Below are 20,276 nucleotides of genomic sequence, written 5' to 3'. Positions count from 1 at the left end.
TCCAATCCATGCCCAAATATGCAAAATTCCTAAAGGACCTTCTAAAACGTAAGGATAGGTTAGGAGAGGTTTCTAACATCCCCCTTAGTGGAGGATGTTCCGGCGTAGTGTTGAACAAAGTTCCGGAAAAATTGACGGATCCGGGCCTTTTTACCATCCCGTGCTTGTTTGGGAGTGATACCGAGTGTAGGGCCCTAGCCGATCTAGGAGCGAGTATAAATTTAATGCCGTATTCTATGTATGAGAGGTTAGGTCTAGGAGAGTTGTCACCTACACGCATGTCTTTGTCGCTAGCCGATAGATCCGTTAAGTATCCACGTGGCATTATTGAAAACCTTCTAGTCAAAGTGGATAAGTTCGTCTTCCCCGTAGACTTTGTCGTTCTTGATATGGAAGCCGACGAAAATGTTCCCATCATTCTAGGACGCCCATTCTTGTGTACCGCCAAGGCCATCATCGATGTCTTTGACGGGAAAATCACACTTCAAGTCGGTGAGGAGAGGGTCACTTTCGAGATAGCACGCTCCATGGAACACCCTAGCGGTTCCGATGATCTTAGTAGTCCTTGTCATTCGGTCTATTTCATAGAGTCTTTCTTATCTTGTGTTGACCATTGCTTTGACTATATTAGTGGAGCCGACCTAGTTGAGAGTAGGATAGATGAGATAGTTGAGAAGGTAGAGGAGGTTGTTAGTGAGAGTGAAGAGGTAGAAGAGGACGAGTGGGTCCCCGAAGTGCTAGAATTGAGTGAAATTAAGAGTGAGAGTGAGAGTACACCTATAGAGAAGCCCGCCCCTTTAGAACTCAAAGTCCTCCCGTCCCACTTAGAGTACGCTTTCTTAGGTGAGGGTTCCGAGTTTCCCGTCATTATTTCGTCTAAGTTAGAGGAGGGAGAGAAGGGTAGGTTATTAGAGGTGTTGAGAGTGAATAGGGAAGCCAGTGCATGGCGTCTTTCGGATATCAAGGGCATAAGCCCCGCCTATTGTACCCACCGGATCCTCATGGAAGATGATTATAAGCCGGTGGTGCAACCTCAAAGGCGCCTAAATCCGAACATGCAAGAGGTCGTTAAGAAAGAAGTGCTTAAGTTGTTAGATGCCGGGGTGATTTACCCCATTTCCGATTCACCATGGGTTAGCCCAACCCAAGTCATCCCAAAGAAGGGTGGGATGACGGTGATCATGAATGAAAAGAATGAGTTAATCCCTTCCCGTACCGTTACCGGATGGCGTGTGTGCATAGACTACCGAAAGTTAAACGACGCCACCCAGAAAGACCACTTCCCCTTACCATTCATTAACCAAATGTTGGAGCGTCTAGCGGGTCAACAATTTTATTGTTTTCTCGATGGATTTTCGGGTTATTTTCAGATCCCTATCGCCCCGGAGGATCAAGATAAAACGACGTTCACATGCCCTTACGGCACTTATGCGTATCGCCGCATGCCTTTCGGGTTATGCAACGCTCCGGCTACTTTCCAAAGATGCATGGTTGCTATATTCCAAGACATGCTTGAGATTTCCATGAAGGTTTTCATGGATGACTTCTCGGTTTATGGCACCACTTTCGACCAATGTCTTTTAAATCTAGATAGGATGCTTAAGAGGTGCATAGAGACAAATCTTATGTTGAATTGGGAGAAGTGTCACTTTATGGTGACGGAGGGGATAGTGTTAGGACACAAGGTGTCGAGAGAGGGCATAGAGGTGGATAGTGCCAAGATAGATACCATAAGTAGATTGCCTCCACCTACTAGTGTCAAGTCCGTTAGGAGCTTTCTAGGTCATGCGGGCTTTTATAGGCGTTTTATAAAAGATTTTTCCAAAATCACACGCCCGATGACTAGGCTTTTAGAGAAGGATGTACCTTTCGTCTTCGACGAGGAGTGCATCAAGGCGTTCGACTTCTTGAAAGAAAAACTTGTTAGTGCCCCGATACTTGTTTCGCCCAATTGGAGCTTACCTTTCGAACTCATGTGTGACACAAACGATTATGCCGTAGGTGCGGTCCTAGGTCAAAGAGTCGATAAACACTTTCATCCAATCTACTACGCGAGCAAAACTCTAAACGATGCTCAAGAGAACTATACCACAACGGAAAAGGAACTCTTAGCCGTAGTGTTTGCATTTGATAAGTTTCGCTCATATCTCGTGCTTTCCAAAACCACCGTGTTCACCGATCACTCCGCTTTGCGATTTCTTTTCCAAAAGAAAGACGCAAAGCCGCGTCTCATTAGATGGATTCTTTTACTCTCCGAGTTTGATATAGAAATTAAGGATAAAAAGAGAGCGGAAAACGTGGCCGCCGACCACTTGTCACGTTTAGAGGATCCAAAGAGAGAAGAGGTTCGTGAGGATTCCATAGGAGATACCTTTCCCCACGAAACCATAGATTTTGTTAGTGCCGAGGTAGAAGGTTTGCCATGGTTCTCGGATTTGGCAAACTATTTAGCGACCGGAGATCTTGTGAAGGGTATGTCCTACCAACAAAAGAAAAAGCTTCTTAGGGAGGCTAGGAAGTACATTTGGGACGACCCATACCTCTTTAGGATAGGTGGAGATAGAGTGCTTAGGAGATGCGTTTCAAAGGAGGATGGTTTAGACATCCTTAGACATGTGCACGAGGGTTTAACGGGAGGCCGTCATGGAGCGAATGTGACGGCACAAAAGGTATTTGATAGTGGGTTTTATTGGCCAACAGTAGTTAAGGATGCCGTAGAGTTTGTTAGGACATGTGACCGTTGCCAACGTACCGGTAACATCTCATCCAAGGATGAAATGCCTCAAAATCCCATCCAAGTCTTGGAAATCTTTGACGTATGGGGCATTGACTTCATGGGACCTTTCCCATCCTCAAGTGGGAATAGGTACATCCTCGTGGCCATTGATTACGTTTCGAAGTGGGTCGAAGCTCAAGCTTTGCCCACCAATGATGCCCGAGTGGTGGTGAGATTCCTTAAAAAGCTATTCACGCATTTCGGAGTCCCTAAAGCTATCATAAGTGACCGTGGCACGCATTTTTGCAATTCCGCCATGGAAAAGGCACTTGCACGCTACGGTGTCACTCACCGTCTTTCTACCGCATACCACCCGCAAACTAGTGGCCAAGTAGAGAACGCTAACCGAGGGGTAAAGAGAATTTTAGAGAAAACGGTAGGAAAAAGTAGAAAGGATTGGTCGGAAAAGCTCGACGACGCTTTGTGGGCATTCCGTACCGCCTATAAGACACCGTTAGGAACGACACCCTTTATGATCATGTATGGCAAAGCTTGCCATCTTCCGGTAGAGTTAGAGCATAGGGCGTTGTGGGCATTAAAAACCGTAAACCTTGACCTTACCGAAGCCGCAAGAAGGAGATTCTTCCAAATTCATGAGTTGGAAGCTTTAAGGGATGCTGCCTATGAACGATCTTGGAGTATCAAGGAGAAAACCAAGGCATTGCATGATAGGCGGTTGCGAGGTTTGAAGGATTTTAAGGTAGGTGACAAAGTACTTTTGTTCAATTCACGGTTGAAATTAATAGCAGGGAAATTGAAATCGAGATGGAGTGGACCGTATGTGGTAAAAGAAGTGTTTCCATACGGCACGGTTGAATTATACGATGAGGTTGACAAGGGAGTGTGGAAGGTAAACGGTCATCGTTTAAAACATTACTTGGGTGGTCCCATTGATACTACCGAGGAGGAAGAAATTCCTCTCGAGGAACCACCCACCTTCATCGAGCAGTGAGAACAAAAAGCTTCATGTGTAGAGTATGTACAGTTTGTAATTTCGTTATTTTTCGTGTTTTTCGTGTTTGTGTTTTGTGTTTGTGAGTAAATTTGCAGGATACGTACCTTGGAGGAGCTGAAAACGCGAAGAAAAAGTCATTCCAGGTAAGTCCTATACTTAGAAAAATTTTGGGATGGTTTGGGGAAGGTTGGGTAAGACTTAGAAAAATTTTCTAAGGCAAAAACTTGAAAATCTACGCAACATTCTGTTAAAAATTGCCCGTCGCGTAGCGCTACCAACAACCACTCCTTGCTCGCGCTACATCACCACATGGTTCAGCTAAAAGATGTTATTTTGACCCTTTTGAACCCTATAACACCCCTCTGAACCCTCTCATTTGTTTTGAACCCTTTTAACCGCTGGTGAACCCCCCCCCCCCAAAAAAAAACGTAATACCATATTTCCTCCTTCACCAGTTGTCTTCAACCCAAACACCCAAAACCTTCCTTGTCCCCTTTGCCCTAATCCCCACCGTTTCAACACCTCCGTCATCCACACCACCTCCGCCGCCGACTTCACTCCGCCGCCGACTTCACAACGCTTCTCCATCTCCTTTTCAACCCTCACCGCCGAACCCTCTTCTCCCCACCATACTTTCCCTCACCGCCGTATCCTCCATCTCCGTTCACCCCCCCCCCCCCCCCCCCGTCACCAATCGATCCACACCCTCCACCTACACCACCAGTCGTCTCCGATATCCCAAATACCCACAGGCCGGCCGTCGTTCAAGTCCGATTCGGGACCCAAAACACCTCAAAAATCTCATCTTTTCGTGCACAATTCAACAGTTAAGGTACGATTCCTCGCTTTATCTCTTTAATTTCTTGATTAAGGTTAGTGTGTAAGTTTGTTTTTGTGTCGAATCCGTGCTCGTTCAGTATGTTAGTCGAGTCATTGTTTTTGATAGTTTAGGTCAGTTTGTTGGGGTCAGGCGCGAGTCGTTATAATGTAGGTCTCGTTTAGTCAGTTAGCTTGTGTCGATTCATAGTTTCAGTTGTTTTCTTGGTGTGTCGAGTTGGTCAGTCGAGTAAATTTCATGGTTTGGTTTGAGTTGCTTGATTTGATTTAATTTCGGACAAGATTAATGATACGAGGGGGGGGTGATTGTTTTGTTTTGTTCGGACACGTATTTTAGTCGGGACAGGTTTTAACATGGGCGACGGGGTGGCTTGATTTGTTTGCTTTGAATAATGCGGGCATGGTTGATTTAGGCGTAGTAAAGCTCAAGTGTGGGGATACGGGTCGAAACTTTTTGAGTTAAAAATGTATTTTCTTACCAAACACTCGACCCGTTTCCGCTGCTTCCACGCTTATGCTTAGTTTGATGAGTAATCGGCACTTGGGATTGCTTGAGGGCGAGCAAAGTGCCGATGGGGGGTAGTGTACATTGAGTCTAGATATGCGTTTTCGTGTCGTTTTAGTATAGTTTTAGCTAAGTTTAGTAGTTTTAAGTCTTGTTTGGGTTTACTTGCATGTACAAGTGGTTTAAGCTCGCCCGTACTCAATCTCCATTCGGGCGAGTTTAAACACCACTTAGCAATTGTAAAAAGTAGCCCGCTCGTGTTAGATCTAGCCGCGAATGTAATGCTATACGGCTAGTATTTGATTTCTGAAAAAAAAGCGGAAAAAAAATTTGGAAAAAGAAAAAATTTGATTAGAAACTCTCTTGCTTTTGATATAAGACGGTTGGGAATTGGTCAAATGATCGTTCTTTTAGTCCTATAAGCTTGAGGCGGGAGTAGGTAGACTGTAGATTCTAGCGTGAGACCCTAGGTAAACTGACCGCACTTAAATTAAATTTACATGATAAGGGTTTAGGATTAGATTCGGGTTTAAAGTGGACAAATATATTCGCAATCGCAGCTAACGCAAGCTTTGGTTTAAATTAAGTATATCTATGTTTTTCGGTCCGAGTCATTATTTGTCTATGATTCCGTTGCATAATTCTTTTTCGAGGACGAAAAAAGAGTAAGTGTGGGGATATTTGATGTATTGCAAAATACATCCTTTATTCGTGTATAGTTTGTATAATTTTTCAGTATTTATAGTTTAGTTTTATTTAGAATTACGTGCTATTGATCAATATTCGGTTTTCCAGGTCTTGATACATAAAGTGGCTGAAAAAGGAGCAAAAACGAGCTACATTGCTGAACATCAAGTCCCGAAACCTGTTGGAACAAGTGTTAGAATTATTTCAGAAAAGTTGGAAGTTGGAGCTGGAATTTTAAGGCAACATTCTGTGAAAAATAGCTCGTCGCGTAGCGCTACGATAGAGGTGTAGTTGGTCGCGCTACGCCACCAACCTTAAACGAAAATCTGATCTTTCAAGTGGTCGCGCAGCGTGACGAAGTAGGTGTTGACCCGTCGCGCTACGCGACGGGTAGGGAGCGTGATTCTGGATGGGTTGTTACTAGGGTTTAATATATATAAGCATAAGATAATCATTATTAAAGGAGAGTTACGAACCAAGAAACCCTAGGACGAATTTCGGAGCAGATTTTGAGCTTTTCGGAGTGTTTTGGCTAACGGGAATCATCCGGTTGAAGCTTGGATCGTGAGAGTGAAGATTGTTCGGGTTTTATCTCCCGATTTCCCTTATTTTCGCGTTTTCAATACTTTACGATGAATTCTTGTGTTAAACTTGTTTTGTTTGTTTTGAACATCATGTTTCTTGGCTAAACCTTAGATACTACCTAGATTTGATGATGGTTTAATTTATGTTTGGATCTTTTAACGGTTTTTATTGAATTGATTATGGATTGATTTCTGAAAGTAAAGTGTTCTAGATTTTCTGATTTGGTGCGTGTGCGTATTTACTTTTGATTGTGGATCGTTTACTGTTTCACATAGATTTTTGGTGGATGTCTTTCACATAATAGGTCTGTGTTGATTATTTGCATCCTTGCGGGTTCGGGTGATCTTTGGGTAAATCGGCCGATAGCCTTAGAAACAGTAATTCAAATACAATTAGAAGTAAATATTCTGCTTAACTTGTCGCTGAGAGGCTCGAGTTAGTTATTAGGTCTCGGTGCAGTATATAGCTAAATTAGATTTTGAGAGAAGTCGACGTTAGTTCCCTAATTGCATTTGTGTCTAGTAAACCAAGTCAGAACCTAGAATTGCCTTAGATTTTCGCGCTGAGAGGTAGATAGTCGTATTAGGGCAGTTTTAGAATCGTTAGAGGACTGAGAGGAAATCTAACAGTCGATATTCATAACAGCCTTGTAGGGTTTCCTAGGTTTCTTCCTGAGAAGGGTCGGGAAGTCTTAGCCGCGAAATACCTTAAGGTTTAGTATTTTACGATCCCGGCTCCATACAACAATAAAACCGTTAGAAGTCCATTCATAGTTAAACTGGATTCAAGTCTAGGTAGTCCTTAATCTCATCTGAATTAAAACCCTAATCTTCGTTCGTGTCTTAGTTTAATCTCAATTTAATCACAATTTTAGGATTTTAGTAACCCCCCCCCCCTCAAACACAACATTTGTTTAGTCGTGTCAGTGTCTAGTCTAAGTTTAGTCGTTAACGTAATTCATTAGAGTCCTTGTGGGTTCGACATCCGGACTTACTTTTCTGTGCTAGAGTCGACCGGTACGCTTGCCGGTGAGTAGTTTAGTCAAGTTAAAGAGTCTAGATTTTTATTACTTGAGTCTTCATTTAGGGTAATTTTAGTTTAATTAGTTGAATTACTTTTTCCACATCATTTATATTCAAATAATATATTTTATCTTAACAAATATATATGGTTAGGGTAAAATGAAAATCAAGTTGTGAGAACTTAGAAAACTCGGCCTTACAAAAGGTTTTTTGAATTTTTTACAGGGGGTGTGAATGAGCGGTTAGAGACTCAGGGCGTTAAACTTTTTGATTTTGGATTCAAGTGGTTAAAACCACTAAAACATGGGGACTCAAAAAGTAATTTGCTATTAATTAAATTTAAAAATACGTTTGATCTCTAACTATATTAAATAATATTATATTTATTATATTATTTGATACATTTATATTTGTTATAGATAATTATTGATTAAATTTGAATTTATACGTTTATCTCTAACTATATTAATTAATATTATATTATATTTTGTGTATAAAAATTAATATGTAATACTATTATTAAAAGGGAGGAGCCACCAGAGAGTGACATGTGTACAAAAAGGTTTTTGTTTATTAGTATAGGAAGATTTTAAAATCTTATGGTTATTTTCTTTATTTGATAAGCTATTTTTAAGTGTTTGGATTAGGTTATATTCTACAAGTTGATAAGCTCTTTTTAAGTGTTTGTATTAGTTTTTTTTATTTAGTTTATGTTAGTAAAATGACCAAAAGGGACATTGTTACATGTTATCACATAACTTATATTTTATATGTATCTACTTTGTTTTTATGAGTTATACCATCATTTTTGGATAAATTTATGTCGAGGATGACGTAAAACTTCTACAAAAATACATTAATATTCAATAAACATTCATCTTTGTTTGGTTAGATCTCCTGCAATCATATCTCTAACTGCACTCATGTATAAATCATCTATTCTACGTTGTGTAATTATGTATTCATTTACTTCATTAATGTCATTAGATCCTCGACCATTATTTGGAGTGTAAGATTCTTGTTGTGCCCTGGTAAATCCTTCATCACATGTATCTTTTTTCTAATATAATTATGAATTGCCATAGATGCTAGCACGATCTTCACTTGTGTCTCGTAGGTGTAATTGACATGCATATGTTGTAATATCTCCAATCTAGCCTTCAATACTCCAAAAGTTCGTTCAATGACATTTCTCAATGATGAATGATGGTAGTTAAATACCTCTTTAGGTCCTCTAGGAGCACGACTAGCAACCGTTTTTTCACGACGAAAATCTGGTAGATGATAACGAATGTTGGTTCCTTTATATGGAGCAAGATTACCTCTAGTATTTGGATATCCAGCATCAACAACGTAATATTTATCTATAATGAATAAAATAAATAGCATTACTTATATAAAACGATCATACAACTTCCATTCTTTCTTCATAGTTTCCCAATGATTTATTTCTTGTGGTCGAAAGTTTTCCCAGTACGCTCTTTCATATACTTTTCCAAATTCTCATACCTAAATTTATTAAAGTAACCAGTTGGCTTGTTCCCAACTCTAACCTCATTCACGCATAACTCAAGAAATATCATATGAGTATCATCCGTCCATAATGATCTTATTTTCTTTTTCTTAGTTTTCATGACAACAAAGACATTATCATGGTTCAAGTCCATGACTTGAAAATTAAAACAAAGAGAAGACAATTCAATAAGTAAAAAACGAAGAGAACAAAAATACCTCAGTATATGAAAACAGGTTGGTATTACTCCACTTCAAGCAAATTTTTTGAATGGTTGATAAATGGTAGATGGGTGTTTGATAAATAGGATTTTTTTTAAGGTAAGAGTTAATGGTTTGAGAAATGGTAGATGGATTATAAGAGTTGATCTTTTCTCCATATGGCTTGAGAATAACTCTCCAGTAATACCTTTGCAATTTTGACAAGAAAATGAATACATATTTGCTTAGCTTTCTGCAGATTCACAAGAATGAAGTTGACTTCTTTTAATAAAATTTCAATGTAGCTTGTTACAATGTATAAAATGCAAATATGAATGTGAGGTAGTTGGCTGCAGTTTTTAGTGGAATGATGTTATACTATACTTGTTTAATACAAAGCCATGTGAGGTAGCTGCAATATTAAATGCAAAGCAGTGGTGATAAACTAATCAGTGGGTTAAATGCAATATTAAATTCACTTATATTCCTTTTATTTGAAAAAAAAATCACTCAAGTTGACAAACTAATCGGTGGGTTACAAAATAATTAATAATTAAATCTTTAGTTGTTTGTTAATTTATTTTGTATTACGGGAGTGTATCATATTCAAATGAGTTAATCCATCATTTGAGGGCAAATGAGTAAAAAACCATCTTGTTCAAATAAGCTAAAAAACCATCTTCCCATAAACTTCTTAAAATTAGCTTATATAAGCTAATAAGCATAAGCTTAAAAAACTAAACCAAACACCCATTAGTGCTTATTTTGTAAAAATAAGCTAAAAAAGCTATAAGCTTAGATAAAAAAAGCTAGGCCAAACACCCCCTTAGTAACTTATTATATCGAGTAAATTGTCATTTTAGTCCCTGGGTTTGGTCTAAATTGTCATTTTAGTCTAAATAGTTTTTTTTCTCCTCTGGGTCTCTGACTTTTCTATTTTCTTGTCATTTTGATCACATTGCCTAACTCAATCTAAAAATCTAGTTATAACCAGGGGTATTTTGGGCATAACTGTTGTGTAGCGATAACAAGGTGTAGTTTACAACATAATTTATAAACCTCATGATAATTTAATGCAAAAAATACTCCTGATTATAACCTGGTTTTTAGACTAAGTTAGGCAATGTGATCAAAATGACAAGAAAAAAAGGAAAAGTCAGGGACCCAGAGGAGAAAAAAAACTATTTGGACTAAAATGGCAATTTGGACAAAAACTCAGGTACTAAAATGACAATTTACTCTAATATATTCTTATGAGATATTAAATTAAAATAAAACTGAATTAAATAATTAAATAATTAGTTTAATATATAATGTTTCTCAATACGAAAAATCCCAAGGAACATGAACACATCATTTTTAATATTACGACTTTATTTTGTGAGTTTTTTTTTCTTTCGGTTGCTATTGTAATTGGTGGTATCTTACCAGTCTTGTAACAAATCAAGCTAATATCGACTAAATTCTCATCGTGACCCCTGCCGCAGCGCGGGTTGAATAACTAGTTACTTACTCTTTGTCAAAACTAATTACTTATTATTTGTAGAATTTGTTATGTTAATATCTCCATTTATAAGCGCGGATGGTTAAAAGTTACTCATGATCCTTAATGTGTTATCATCCAAAATCTCAAACTAAAATAAAAAACCGCCTTAAAAAAATAAAAAAACAAAAAAAAACTAATGATTAGCTATTGATTAAAGAATGACTAAAAGAGATTTATGCTAGGGAAAAATTAATGATTTATATAAGGTAGTGTGTGACAGAGTATGCATATAGCAATTATTGGTGGTTAACCATGTATTTAGCGGGTCGGTTATGGTTATTCGATTTTGATGGTTATAGCGGGTCGGTTATGGGTGGTTAACCATGTATTTAGCTTAGCTAAAAATAGCTTAATTTTTTTAACATGGAATAAATTGTTATTGCATATTTGTATTTATTAGTATATTACATAATATTAAAAAATACATATAATCTATAATATTAATACCAATTATTATCGAATATTCAAATAAAGTGATACGAGACATTTCAAAATTCAAATAAACATTCAACCAAAACTACAAAATGATATGAAAAACCCATAAGTACTAAAAATCTTCAGTAAAAAACATCAAATATTAAAGTTACGGTGAAAAGTCATAAATCCTATAAAGATTTATTACATGTCGGTTCGGTTTGGTTATGGTGGGTATGGAAAAAATGATAACCATAACCGACCCGCTATATTCGGTTTTCAAAAAAACCATTAACCGACCCACCGGTTTTTTATTTGGTTCGGTTTTTTCGGTTTGGTTTTGTCGGTTAATGCGATCGTGGTTCGGTTAATTCGGTTTTTTGCACACCCCTATAGCAATACGCTTAATGAAATTATAGAGGAAATGTTTGTAAATTGGCTTCTAGAGTGGTCAATTTTGTTTTTAGCATTTTTTCTACAGGCATTTTTATCAATATACTTCATTCAAATACCCATGTCTTAAATATTTCTTAGTACAAATGGATAAGCATGTTTGATGTCGACTTGAGCACTGAAATCTCTTTGAAAACGTGCAGACATCTTGCGGTCGATTCATGGTCGAATGGTATTTTTTTTTTGAACGGCAAATTTGGATCACTGACGGACCGCTGGAGTATCATCGTGCCACCAGCAGAACCACCCGATCACATCCATCTCCACTAGGCAATAATGCCTATACACCAATTCAGGAGGAAACCCAATAAATCTGGGAAAAACCCCCTTTGTGGGAATCGAAGCCATGACCTAATGGTCATAAGCCTTATCCCACCACCAAGATACCACTAGGCTATAATGTCGATTCATGGTCGAATGGTATTTTTAAACGTATGTTTGTGATGCATAATGTTTCTACAGACATTTTTATCAATATACTTCATTGTTCATTCAACCAACCTATGATCCAGCCATTAATCGATCACAATTTCTAAGAAGTCATGTAACTTTTACTTGGATGCGGTTATTCTATAGTCGAGATCTCAAGCCAATTATCAAACGTCGATCTTTAGCACGATCCATGGGCGCCAATGATCGAGCATAGATCTTTAGTACGATCCATGGGCGTGTATTGACAGTGGTGCATATATTTTGTTTTCGTCTTTATTTTGGATATAGTGATTGTGCTTTTTCAGCTTGAACACCATTAGCATTTCACTCGCATGTTAATTATTTTTGTAATCATCAAATGAAATTCATTTCACTGTGTAAGCATGCATACACTTAACACATTTGATTCAAGGAGTCGCTATAATCTCAACATGAACGCGGATGCATTATTCAACAAGACATCAAGTTTTGGACCTTAAACAAGAAGCTCGGGAGCGAAATCACGCCTCGTCTGTGAAGTTAACGGATAAATCCCAATAATGACCTACTCCAGCATCAGAGAACACCTTGCGAGCAGCATTTTCAGTTATGCACTCATGCACCAGAAACCTATGAAAACTTGGTTTTGCAACACTCCCTTGCCACACCAACACGCATTTGTTCTTCGGTTTCTCATCATTATCATCTTCATCCTCTTCTTTCACAGCATCAGCCCAGTTTATACGTTTCAGCATCAGTTTCTGATAGCGTTTTATGGATTTACTACCGCCTTCCACCACCACAACACAAATACCCTCTGAGATAACCGCACAGCCAGACAGCCGGTTCTCTTGGGCGTTAACATCAACTTTAAACCGTGTCTGAGGGTGAGAAAGGTCGTTAACTTTGTACACAGAAACGATCGTCTCAAGGGTATTATTGTCATCGAAAAGTTTCCTCTCTTTCTTTTCACGCCTCTCGGCTGGAGTCAGCTTCCGTGCAATGTTTCTGTCAACATGCGCTTGCTCACGTTCGGCTGCAGCACTTCTTATCTCCATTTCCAGCCGGGTCGGGTCTTGGGTTGCTTCTGCGCCAAGAACTCTCATTAAATTGCTCATTTTGACTTTCGGTTTAGGGGGTTCTAGAAGGCCTTGTCTGATCATTTCTTGACGGTTTTTCTCAGTAGCAAGACGCCTCTGAGTGCGCAGCTTTTTGCGTTCTTTTTGAGTGAGTTTTAACGGTTGAGGTGGGGGTGGAGCGGGTTCGGCTGGTGGTTCGATAGGACGAGGGTGTTCCACATATAAGGTGATCTTTTCTTTCTTTAGTATGTCTTCTGGTAACCCACCTTCTGTAATGTTCCCATAAGTACCAGAATTCAAAAGTGGTACGTCCCTGCAAGTTCAAACAAGCTTAAATCAGATCCAACAAAATACCCGTTTCGATATTTACAGACAAGTAGAGATAAAAAAACGGTCAAGTGGTCAATATGTGATTTATTCAAAAATAAAAAAGATTAAAAAAAAGCATAAAATTTGGAACACTTGTGAAAGTTAAATAACTTACCACCACTCAACATCGGGAATCGGGTCCTTTGGCTTTTCTTTAGTGCTAACTCTCTGCGCAACCTCTATAAGATTGGGATTAATATCCGGTTCAGCCTTGGCCTTAGCAAGCTGTGCTTGCTTTGCTTTGAACTCTCTTGCTTGTGCTTCTCCAAATTGACTCTAAAAACATGAATGCCAACAAACAGCAGATTAGAAACAAACCTTACCAAACCGGAATGAGAAGCAACAAAACACGAAGTCAGAAAGATACCTTTAACTTAATGATCTCTGCTTCCTTAGCCCATTTACCTTCCTCCACAAACTGAAATGTCATCTTTTTAGGCCTTAACAGCTTAGTTTTGTCTATGCCCATTCGAGGATCGAAGTGAGGGTTTTTTTCTGGGTCAACTTCTAATTCGGGTTTTAGAATCTGGAATGCATCTTTTTTCTGCTTGTTGATGTTAACCTGAATTGTTAAAAAAAGAAGAAGCAGGCGTTAGAACAAAACTTCACATCTAAATATAAAATAATAATAACAATAAGAGTAAAACGCCATTTTCGTCCATCAGGTTTGGCCAGTTTTGCGACTTTCGTCCAAATGTTTGCTTTTCCGCATCTGGATCCAAAAGGTTTGAAAACGTGTCATTTTCATCCGGCTCGTTAACTCCATCCATTTTCTCCGTTAAGTCAGAGGTATTTTCGTCTTTTTGTTAACTTAAAGAGTAGTTTGGTCTTTTTTAGGGGTATTTGGTCTTTTTAAATAAAGTGAAAAAGACCGCACCGTCCTTAGCAAAAAAGACGGAAATACCTCTGACTTAACGGAGAAAAAAGAATGGAGTTAACGTGCCAGATGAAAATGGCAAGATTTCAAACCTTTTGAATCCAGATGAAGAAAAACAAACCTTTGGACAAAAGTCGCAAAACTGGCCAAACCTCAAGAACGAAAATGGCATTTTACTCTAATAATAACAACAATAAAAGACTAAAAAGAACAGACCTTAAGAGTGCTCAAGTTGTTTGCTTTTGGTATATTCACCACATTCCCGTGCTCATCTACTTCCCTTCCCAATGCATCCAAACGAAGAACGGGAGCCTTAGCGGGCTTCGGTTGAAGTACCACCTCGGGCGGCATCTGTCCAGGAAACATGTTTAGAAGTGGAGCAAACTCCGGATCCTGTCTAAATCCCATCTTGGCAGCAAGCTCTTGTGCGCGTTTTACAGCTTCAAACTTGGGTGCACTAAGCCCTGCAAGTTGAGGCACCCCACTAACAAGTGGCTGCGTAGAAGCAGTGGAACCAGAAAGCAAAGTATGTGCACTTGTGCTTAAAGGTTGGGAAGTTGCAGGAACTTTCATACTGTCTTTTGAGTCAACGCTTTTGTTCAACTGCACCAAAACAAACAAAAAATATAAACCACCACCACACATTATAACGTCAAAACCAATTTCAATGGTAAATATACATTAGATTTAACTGCCATTTTCCTCATGGTTTGTCCAATTATACCAGTCCAGACCAAATTTCAAATTTGTACCATTTCCGTCCCTGACATTCTTTAAACATGCCAGTTCCATCCAAAAAAAAAATAAAGTCTGTTAAAACTTACTGTTTAATGAAGGGTAAAATCGTCATATAAAATAACAAGGCATGCTTCTTATATAAAAAAAATAAGAGAAGGCTCAAATCAGAACTTTTGTTCAACTTACCAACGGGATTTTCTTCATCTTTTCGGCAAGTTCCTTTCGCTTGAGTAAAGTTGCTTTAGCCTTAGATAAGGCATCGAGAGAAATGCCACCACTCTTGCCAGCATCTAAAGAATTTCCATCTGTACTGGATTTCCCAGGAACCTCATGAGATCTGTTACTATTAACTCCTTCATTTTCAGTTTTGGTAGAAATCAAAGATACCTTAGGTATATGGTGTTCAGGCACCGAAGGGGTCTCATGTGGGGTTCCAAGTGCCTTATTGCGCAATCTCGGTGCACCACCCTGTAGCAAAAAGTATGGAACGCAAGTCAGCATATGTAAACAAGATGATATGAAACAAATATGATTCCACATAGCAAAGATTGTAAGAAGAATATAACCCAAATCATGGATATGAAAACAGCTCTTACAAAATAACAAACTGCCAATACAGATTGCAGAAATAAGATATAACCCTGAAACTGAGTTTCCATGAATGTCCCGTAAAAGTCTCAACCAAGCACAAGTGCATACACAACACAAGTCATCTAATGTGAATTTTAAAAAGCAAGCCTGAGACCAAAGCTCACTTCTGGCTCGGTGAGGGGCAGTGTGTACAAAAGGTGAACAAGCAGCAAAACACACAAAAATCCCGGCATAAAATGTTGTAATATAGCTTTTTAGGTTGTACATATAAGTTTATCTACATATTGAATCTTACCTCTGTCTAAAATTTTGGGTAACAGATGCTAAAAAGCTTTGAAAAATATAATAGAATCACATAAACACATTGTGCTTCACGTAAAAATAACGGTGCACGCTTTGCGCCTCGGCTCGAAACCCTATAGCCTAGGTGCGCCTCGCACTTTCTGAAACCTAGCATCTAATGCAGTAGCTACAATAAATTATTCTTAAATATATATACACATATATATATATATATATAGAGAGAGAGAGAGAGAGAGCTTATGTCAAAAAATCAAAGCTAGCACCATGTTAAAACTTTTAAGATGTCAACCACTCAACTAGCTTACTTACCATCTTATAGTTACACATATATTTGCTAACAGAAAGAAGCTACCTAACACATAATTTTTGCCCAACATTTTACAACATAATTCTTACAAATCAAACTGCAAAAACCAATCCACATACCATGTTCAAGTAAATTCTAAACTGCACAGTGTTCAAATTATGATCAAAAAATATGCTCAGAACTGCAAGAACCGCATAATGCACCCGTACACATTGCCTTAAACGCCACACACCTAACAGTTAAAGAAACTGCCCATAATTCCCTCTCCACTACCTCTATATACATTTTATGCACAATGTAGGAATGCATTATCTGTTTCTCGCAGTTCTCAACATTTTACCACTTCCAAAACAATGCATCCAACTCTAAACTGAAACTAAATCCAAAAACTTCAATTACCAAATTAAACCACTCCTACAGGCCATAAAAACACCTAACTCACCTACACAAACATATCAACCAAAATCACAAAAACAATAAAGAAACTTACATTAGCACCGGAAACACCAACCGACTCATCTTCATCCTCCACCTTGACACTCCGCTTCCTCAAGTCACCAACCTCCACCTCCTCCTTCTTCACACTATCCTCAAACCTCCTCCTCTCCTTCCTCTCCTCCCTATCTCTCTCATCCTCAGCAGCAGCAACTTTCACCTCAAACCTCCGCCTCTCCTTCCGCTCATCCGAAACCCTAACTCGCTTATCTCGAACATCATAATACCGATCTTCATCCTCACTATCTCCACGGTCTTTCCGCTTGTGATGCCGCCTGTTATCCACTGATTTCTCTCGCGATTCTCTCTCCTTGCTGGTTTCTCGATCGTATGATTTCTCGCGCTTCACGCGGTTTTCGATTTCTTCAGATCGTTCGCGTTCGGATCGGCGACGACGGTCGTCGCCGTCGGTTTCGCGGTGTTTGGAGCGGTGGTGATCGTCGGCGTGTTTGCTGGTTCGATCGGAATCCCTGTGTTTCCGGCTGGATCGTTCCATCTGGTTAGGGTTTTGTGAAATCGGAACACGAGATTGACGTGAATCAGAAATGGGTTATCTTATACAATAAAACCTAACAAGGCTTCTTGTATTCTCAAATTTGTTTCTTTTTTTTTGGGCCAAAGGCCCAATTGAAAATTATATGATTGGAATGTAATGTAATTGAAAGCTTACATTATCAATATTTTACATTTTTACTAGTTCATTACGGGTTAGAGCATTCTCATCCAATCCATCAAATTATACATACATTCTACTAAAAAACAACTCCTATATTAATATATTTTCACTAAAAACAAATACTTTTTCTCTCTCCTTTTCAATTAAATAATATTATCATTACATTTTTCTCTCTCATTCACTCACAACCACTTTCAATATATATTAAAAAAATTATACTGGGTGAACAGTGTCTCCCCAAATATACAGATGAACAGTAACATTTTCTCTCTCCTCCACTCACAACCATTTTTTATACCCTTTATAATATAAAAACTACCCTCACATATTTTGATGGTTTGGATGAGAATGCTCTAAGGGAGTGAATTTCGTATTTATTTTATGACTTTGGGTTTATTATAATGGGATTGGATTAAATTGTAAGTTTATTTTGGTTAGAAAGGATATGAAGAAATAAGATTATGACATGTGTTAAAATTTAAAATAAAGAGAAAATGTATTTTAGTCAATTCTATCCAATTTTCTCACTTGTTCTCTCTGAACTTCAAAACTCACCATTTTCAAAACCGACCATCTTCAACCATTTTTCACTTTCTGTCTCAATAATCACTACATTATAGTGCGATTTACGTCACCAATCAATGATTCAAATACCCAATCAACGTGTTTTTCAACTTTTTTGAAGAAACCCAGTTTAATTTCTTACAATATCTCGTTTTTTTCCCGTGATTTTGAAGCGAATCACTCGATTCGTTCGATTCTATCGCTGATAAGTGTTTCTAACATTCAAATTTCATCAACCGTTAAAGAAATCTGAAGAAATCGGCTTCGATCTATGTAAGAAATTTTTGAATTGCATTTTTACAATCTGGGTTTTTGAATTGAATTATTGCGTTTTACAAAGTAATGAAAAAACAATGTTTGCTTTGAAATTTTGTTTTGAGTTTACCCTTGGGGATGAGGCTCTCCATACCCTCCAGTCTTACCGGCTAGTATGAACCGGTATTTAAAATGTTGGAAACATGTTTATATCCAGTTTGTTTTCCTTTGACAGGTTTCGACGTAGAAGTTTTCAGTTCAACCTTACATTTCAGTTCGGGTCCAAACCAGTTCAATTGAAACGGTTTTGGTTTGGGTTAAAACTGGTTGCAATTTGCAAATCCCAACCCAAACCCCTCTCCCTCTCCAACTAACTTTCGAATACAATCTCTAGGGTTCTAACATTCTACTTCCACAATCCAACATTCAAATTTCCAAAAAACCAATACCAAATGATCCCTTCTCATTTCACCAAAACCCTCCTCAAAACCCTAAATCCAAAACCCATACGCTTCTTCCATTCATCTCCATCTCCATCAAGAATCCACAAACTCATATCTTCTCAATCAGACCCGCTTGTAGCCTATGAAATCTTCCACTTATCTTCCAAAACCCACCCCAATTTTCACCATTCCTACTCCACCATTCAAACCCTCATCCTCAAACTCCCCCATTCCCGCCATTTTTCCCTCATGAATTCCCTTCTCTCTTCATTAAAACATGATCGCCGCTACACCCTCACCCCTTCCCTCTTCACCCACATTATTCGCATCTACGGCGAAACCAATTCCCCCGAAAAAGCCCTCAAAACGTTCTACACGATGCTCGAGTTTGACGTCAAGCCACGGCCGAAGCAATTGAATGTGATTCTTGAGATTTTGGTGTCAGAAAGGCGGTATCTTCGGCCTGCATTTGAGTTGTTTAAGTCGGTGAATCGGTATGGTGTGTGTCCGAATGTCGAATCGTATAATATTTTGATGCGGGCGTTTTGTTTGAATGGTGATCTTAGTGTTGCGTACCAGCTATTTGGTGAAATGTCTAAGAGAGATGTAATGCCGAATGTGGAGTCGTATCGGATTCTGATGCAGGGTTTGTGTAGGAAGAGTCAGGTGAATAGGGCTGTGGAATTGTTGGAGGATATGTTGAACAAAGGGTTTGTACCGGATGGGTTGATTTACACGACGGTGTTGAATAGTTTGTGTAGGAAGAAGAAAGTCGTATCGGATTCTGATGCAGGGTTTGTGTAGGAAGAGTCAGGTGAATAGGGTTGTGGAGTTGTTGGAGGATATGTTGAACAAAGTGTTTGTACCGGATGGGTTGATTTACACGACGGTGTTGAATAGTTTGTGTAGGAAGAAGAAGCTTCGGGAGGTGTATAAGGTGTTATGTCGGATGAAAGTCAAAGGGTGTGACCTGGATATTGTGCATTACAATACGGTTATCTTAGGTTTCTGTAGGGAAAATCGCGGATCGTGCACATGATGCTTGTAAGGTTCTTGAAGACATGGATGCGAATGGTTGTTTGCCGAATTTGGTGTCGTATCAGACTTTAGTTGGTGGTTTATGCAGTCAAGGTTTGTATGATGAGGCTAAAAGTTATATAGATTTAATGGTGTCGAAAGGGTTTTCTCCTCATGTGTCGGTTTGGCATGTGTTGGTCAATGGGTTATGCGGTGTTGGGAAGGTTGATGCAGCGTGTTCGGTTTTGGAGGGTGATGACGGGGGTAGCCCAAAACCAAATGACTTCAATACATGAATGCCCAAAAGGCAAAATGGTTCAAAGGTTAAAAACATGGGGAACTGAAATAAAGTAACACGGAACAGTAAGTAGTCATGTCTCTGGATTACTTCACCAACTCACCAGCCGCAAAAGTAACGCAGGTCCATAGAGCACATTCTTTTATCCGCGGGGCAAAAGGCTTCAACCCCCGAAAGGGTAAGTCCCTCACTGCAAGCATGGTCACTAGTCAAATGCATTCCTCTTTGAGAGATGCTTTCTCCTATAAATTAAACACTTCATTTACTAAGCAGACATTCCTGGCCAGCTTTGATTCCTAAGATCTCTGGTCATTCACTTCGAGTACTTGCTTCATGCAAGTTACTTTCTTTCACAATCAA

At 38.8% G+C, this 20,276-nt stretch overlaps 2 protein-coding genes across 4 annotated transcripts; one reads left to right on the top strand and one right to left on the bottom strand.

Moving 5' to 3' along the window:
• Nucleotides 1–12,260: 12,260 nt before the first annotated feature.
• Nucleotides 12,261–17,228, bottom strand: LOC110911890 (protein RDM16). 3 transcript variants are annotated; one of them, XM_035983950.1, is made up of 7 exons: nucleotides 16,659–17,188; nucleotides 15,355–15,435; nucleotides 15,154–15,272; nucleotides 14,446–14,832; nucleotides 13,720–13,914; nucleotides 13,468–13,628; nucleotides 12,261–13,296 (listed from the first exon to the last, which is right to left on the bottom strand). In XM_035983950.1, exons 3-7 carry the CDS (start codon nucleotides 15,169–15,171, stop codon nucleotides 12,426–12,428), a joined length of 1,632 nt encoding a protein of 543 aa, XP_035839843.1. In that variant the 5' UTR covers nucleotides 15,172–15,272; nucleotides 15,355–15,435; nucleotides 16,659–17,188; the 3' UTR covers nucleotides 12,261–12,425. The 3 variants fall into 3 exon arrangements, with proteins under 3 accessions (XP_035839843.1, XP_022012233.1, XP_022012232.1); XM_022156541.2 differs by having other exon boundaries at nucleotides 15,154–15,277; nucleotides 16,659–16,951; XM_022156540.2 differs by having other exon boundaries at nucleotides 15,154–15,435; nucleotides 16,659–17,228.
• Nucleotides 17,229–18,850: 1,622 nt separating this feature from the next.
• On the top strand, nucleotides 18,851–19,405 carry LOC110913869 (pentatricopeptide repeat-containing protein At4g01400, mitochondrial-like). The gene has a single exon (XM_035984354.1). The coding sequence runs from the start codon at nucleotides 18,851–18,853 to the stop codon at nucleotides 19,403–19,405; it is 555 nt and encodes a 184-aa protein (XP_035840247.1).
• The last annotated feature ends 871 nt before the right edge of the window (nucleotides 19,406–20,276 follow it).

Source organism: Helianthus annuus, chromosome 15, assembly GCF_002127325.2.
Source record: "Helianthus annuus cultivar XRQ/B chromosome 15, HanXRQr2.0-SUNRISE, whole genome shotgun sequence".
NCBI classification, from domain to species: Eukaryota; Viridiplantae; Streptophyta; class Magnoliopsida; order Asterales; family Asteraceae; genus Helianthus; species Helianthus annuus.
This window is presented reverse-complemented; position numbering and strand designations above follow the sequence as displayed.